This window comes from Convolutriloba macropyga, chromosome 10, assembly GCF_964194025.1.
Source record: "Convolutriloba macropyga chromosome 10, txConMacr16.3, whole genome shotgun sequence".
Classification (NCBI taxonomy): Eukaryota; Metazoa; Xenacoelomorpha; order Acoela; family Convolutidae; genus Convolutriloba; species Convolutriloba macropyga.
Genome location: NC_134477.1, coordinates 62,703,924 through 62,708,096, shown reverse-complemented (window position 1 = coordinate 62,708,096; position 4,173 = coordinate 62,703,924). Strand labels below are relative to the sequence as shown.

Sequence of the window (4,173 nt, the reverse complement as noted above, 5' to 3'; positions counted from 1 at the left end):
TAGATAAAAAGGTATATCAACATTTATATAATTAATTTTTAAAATATTTGTATTTATTTAATTAAGGTGGTGAAAATTTGAAGGCGGTTAAAAGTGATGGTGTTTAATTTCAGTTCCTCAGCCGCTCGAAAGCCATTTCAATATAACTAAGCTGGGAGACGACAACTACACTATCGCACTGACCTCGGAGGCCTACAACTTTGACAATGGATCAGTGATCGTGTACAACTCCTCAAGTGACCTCTTGGCAGAACAGTCCTTCGTCAGGGCTGACTTCCCAATTGACCTTTATGGATTGACTGCTGCTGATCAGGTGTTAACCTTCGTGTTCACGGCCGCCGTCGGATCCACAACCGATTGCGGAGTGGGGGGTGAGGTTACAAGTGAGAATACTACCGTAAAAGTCGACACCTCAACCATAAAATCCGGTTAGTTCTTTCCTTTTCTCAAACACCACTATAATTAAGTAGCCTCCTCACAAATGGGAAGCTGTTTCAAATTTGCTCGGCGGTAAAATGCGGCCATTTTTAATTATAGGGAAAAGGGTTCACGTAGTATTTTCCCCTTAATAGATGAATTAAGGTAAAGCTCAAATAAAACTTTCCCCAGACTAATAAGTTTGCCTTAAGGTGAGTTATTGGACAAAATAAAATGGAGCATTACTTATAGATAATAAAAGGAGAATTACTTTGTTCACAATTCACAGGATGTGACATTATATGGTTAGTGGGCTATGGGCTAGCGCTGGGTTAGAGATTGAGCTCAAATCTCATCACAGCCCATATTTCAATTAAATCAACATCTGATGTAGTACAAAGTGCAAAACTCAAGGCAAAAAAAATCAAAATCGTCATTTTTCATAACTTTTCATTAGTGTTTAAAATTTGAACAATATTTTTCGTCAGTTCATCAGAATGTTTTAATCGTTTATATGAAATGAATATCAAATATTGTTTTGAGAACTGAAGGATCAAATGTTTTTCCCTTTCGTAAAGAGGAACAAAAAAGCACTAATCAAACCGATCAGGCCCAAAACGAGTAGTTAATCAAGTAATGATTATTTGACTCTGCTTGAAGTCACTGAGAACTTCTGGCGTTTATCGAGAACCACAAAAAGGTTAGAGATATTACGTCAGAATTTCGAGGTGACTTCTGCATAGTCACTTAACCATGCTTAAAACACGAAACGCGCACGCTTTAAAATGACGAAAGTCAACGAAATTCAACTTCTGGCTAAGTAGCAACTTCTGGCATTTTAACTTCTGGCACTGCAGACTTTCGGCATTTTAAAATATGCACGTGAGTGTTTTAATTATGCATAAGCCAGTACGCAAAATAAAGATTGAACAGAAAAATTTCCATCATGCGCCAATCTGAATGAAGCCATGAACGCGAAAACGAATTTGTGAATCTGGGATTTCTCCCTTTATAAACACAGCAACGAAAACTTAGCCCCCTTATGTTATAAAAAAGGCGATTGGGTGCTGGCTATTGGTTACATGCCCGCTAAGCGGGTCAAAAGGAACGGGTAATAGGAGGAATGGATTATTTGAAGGAGTGAAATTATGATCAAAGATCTTTATGACCTTGAAGGTTCTTCATGTGACATTGGGTCAGAATTGGTCTGATAAAGTTTAGTTTGTTCTAGCGCTTGAATTTAGAACGAAACAAATTTTCTTGACTTACTCACTCAGAAAAATGACTTTTACACTCACTAACTTAAGATCAAGTGAGGACAGAAGGTCATAAATATTCCATGCGGAAAAATAAGTCAGGTTGATGTGAGGTTTTGACTTAGTTTTAAAATGACGAAAGTCGACTTTTTAAAATGACGACACGCAACCGAAATCAACTTCTGGCTAATTAGGAACTTCTAGCATTTCAACTTCTGGCATTTTAACTTTATTTTTAAGCCAGTCAACAATTATTTTGGCTAATTAAAAAACTTTTCTGTGAAAAACAAAGATACAACTGATTGAATTAATCAACAGCTATATGCCATTTAATGCAACCGGTTATAATTTCATGAGTTCAAAATTAACGTTCAAGTTCAAGTTCCGGTTGAAAGGGTCAAATTGAACAGTTAGATTCGCTGTCAGCCCCCTTCCCTACCAACCGCAAACATAACCAACTTAACCACTTTATATTGGTGAATGATGTTAAAAAATTACTTTGATGTGTTGTTTTATATATAAAGAAATAGAGAAACAAAATACTTTGCTAGTGTTGGGACAAATACCGAGATTTTGAGACCTTCTATTTCAAAATTCCCCAATAGTTCCACTGAATTCAAAAATATACTTCATAATCTAATTGTTACAGACCAAATACGACCTTATATATATATATATATATATATATATATATATATATATATATATATATATATATATATGTATAAATATATATATATATATATAGAGAGAGAGAGAGAGATTTTTAAATAGATGTATTAATGTATATATTTATACTAATATATATATATATATATATATATATATATATATATATATATATGTATATATATATATATATATATATATATATACCCAGGATGAAGTCCTCGGCTCAAGACAGGTATGGAGTAAACGGAGCTGAGTCGCGGACAGGAGGTACGCTGCAAACAAGTTCATAGTCTGGACAAATTCTCGGTCACACTGCTCCAGCTGGCCTATACCGTAATTGGATCTGTTCGGCCTATATGTCAACTGATTCTGTTCGGTCTGGCCAATACAAGGTTGTCGATCTTTTCTGTCTGGTACATACCTGAATTGGGTGTGTTCGGATTGGCCCTTACCTAGTCTTTGGTATATTTGATCAGGCCCATACCCAACCGTTGGGCTTTGTAGTCTGGCCCGTACCCATAATTCGGCCTGGTCCTTACCTATTTTTGGCTGCAACCCCGAAAAAAATCAGCCTGTTAACCTCTTCAGAGTGGTAATAGTAAGAAAGTTAGATCTAATCAGCGCCAAACAAAATATTTGAACGGATGAAAACCCAGAAGTTCAGCTCAATACACTAGCCAGTCCTCTGCAAAAAGAAATATTTGCGCGCTGAAATGACCATTTTTGTGAGCAGCAGCCTATCTTTGGCAACTAGCAGCATAAAGATAGACGATTAAGCATATACTGAATTTCGGTTACTTAATACACTGTGGTTCTTGGATTGGATGATTTGTTGGTTAACAAACAGTCAAAAAAGTGTAAGTTGACTGTGGACCAAAAATTAAAAATTGATTATTATTCTCTCATTGTAATTCTACATGTTTAAGCCAGTTTGAACCAGGGTAACCAAAGTCTGTTCAGTCTGGCCCAGAGTTGGTCTTGGGTCTGCTCAATCTGGCCCAGGATCGGCCTTGGGTTTGTTCGGTTTGGCTCGGGTCGTGGGTCTGTTCGGATTGGCCCAAGGTGGGCCTTGAGTCTGTCTGGTCTAGCCCAGGGCTTATTCTTGTGTCTCTTTGGTCTGGCTCGGTGTCAGCCTTGGGTCTTTTCGGTGCGCCTAGGGTAACCAAAATCTGTTCCATCTGGTCCATAGCTGAATTTGGGTCTGTTCGGTCTGAACCCCTCTGCCCACGACCAAAATCCTCTGGCCTATATGTGTTTTGGCCCGAGAACCTCTTCGTGGGTATATATATATATATATATATATATATATATATATATATATATATATATATATATATATATATCAAGAAATCCTTTTCCATTTCTCCAAAGAATTGGAACAATTCCTGCGCTGGGAATGCCTTGAGCCTGTTACGTTTTTGGTAACATCTGTGTGCATGCTATGTACTATATCTCAATTCTTTCATCCATTGCTAAAACAAGTCCAAATATATTTGATATCTATTTTTGTCTCTTATGTGCTGTCATGTCCCACATATTTTGTGATATTTAATATTGATACTGTGTAAGAAAACAGGCGTGAGTGTGTGCTTGTGATTGACACTATTACTTTGTTTTAGGCGCCGATCGAGTTACACATGGGACACTACTGCTTCTAATCGGACTTCTCGTCGCTAGCAAAATTGCGGCTGTTCTCTAAAACACACAGATAAACACCTTTTACCTTGTACTATAATACCGCGTGATATGGATGGGTCCTTAAAAGAATAAAACCTGGCATCTTTTCCGTTGTCCCCCCCCCCACCCCCCAGCTTAGTGGCTGCATACG

General features: G+C 37.4%; 1 protein-coding gene across 1 annotated transcript in view; it reads left to right on the top strand.

The window, feature by feature from the left end:
• The window catches only part of LOC142348265 (uncharacterized), a 12,857-nt gene extending 8,684 nt beyond the window's left edge, over positions 1 to 4,173 (top strand). The window contains exons 4-5 of the mRNA XM_075399562.1: positions 114 to 428; positions 3,965 to 4,173. Of these exons, the coding sequence (XP_075255677.1) occupies positions 114 to 428; positions 3,965 to 4,044 (395 nt within the window). The 3' untranslated portion in view covers positions 4,045 to 4,173. The remainder of the gene's footprint in view (positions 1 to 113; positions 429 to 3,964) is intronic.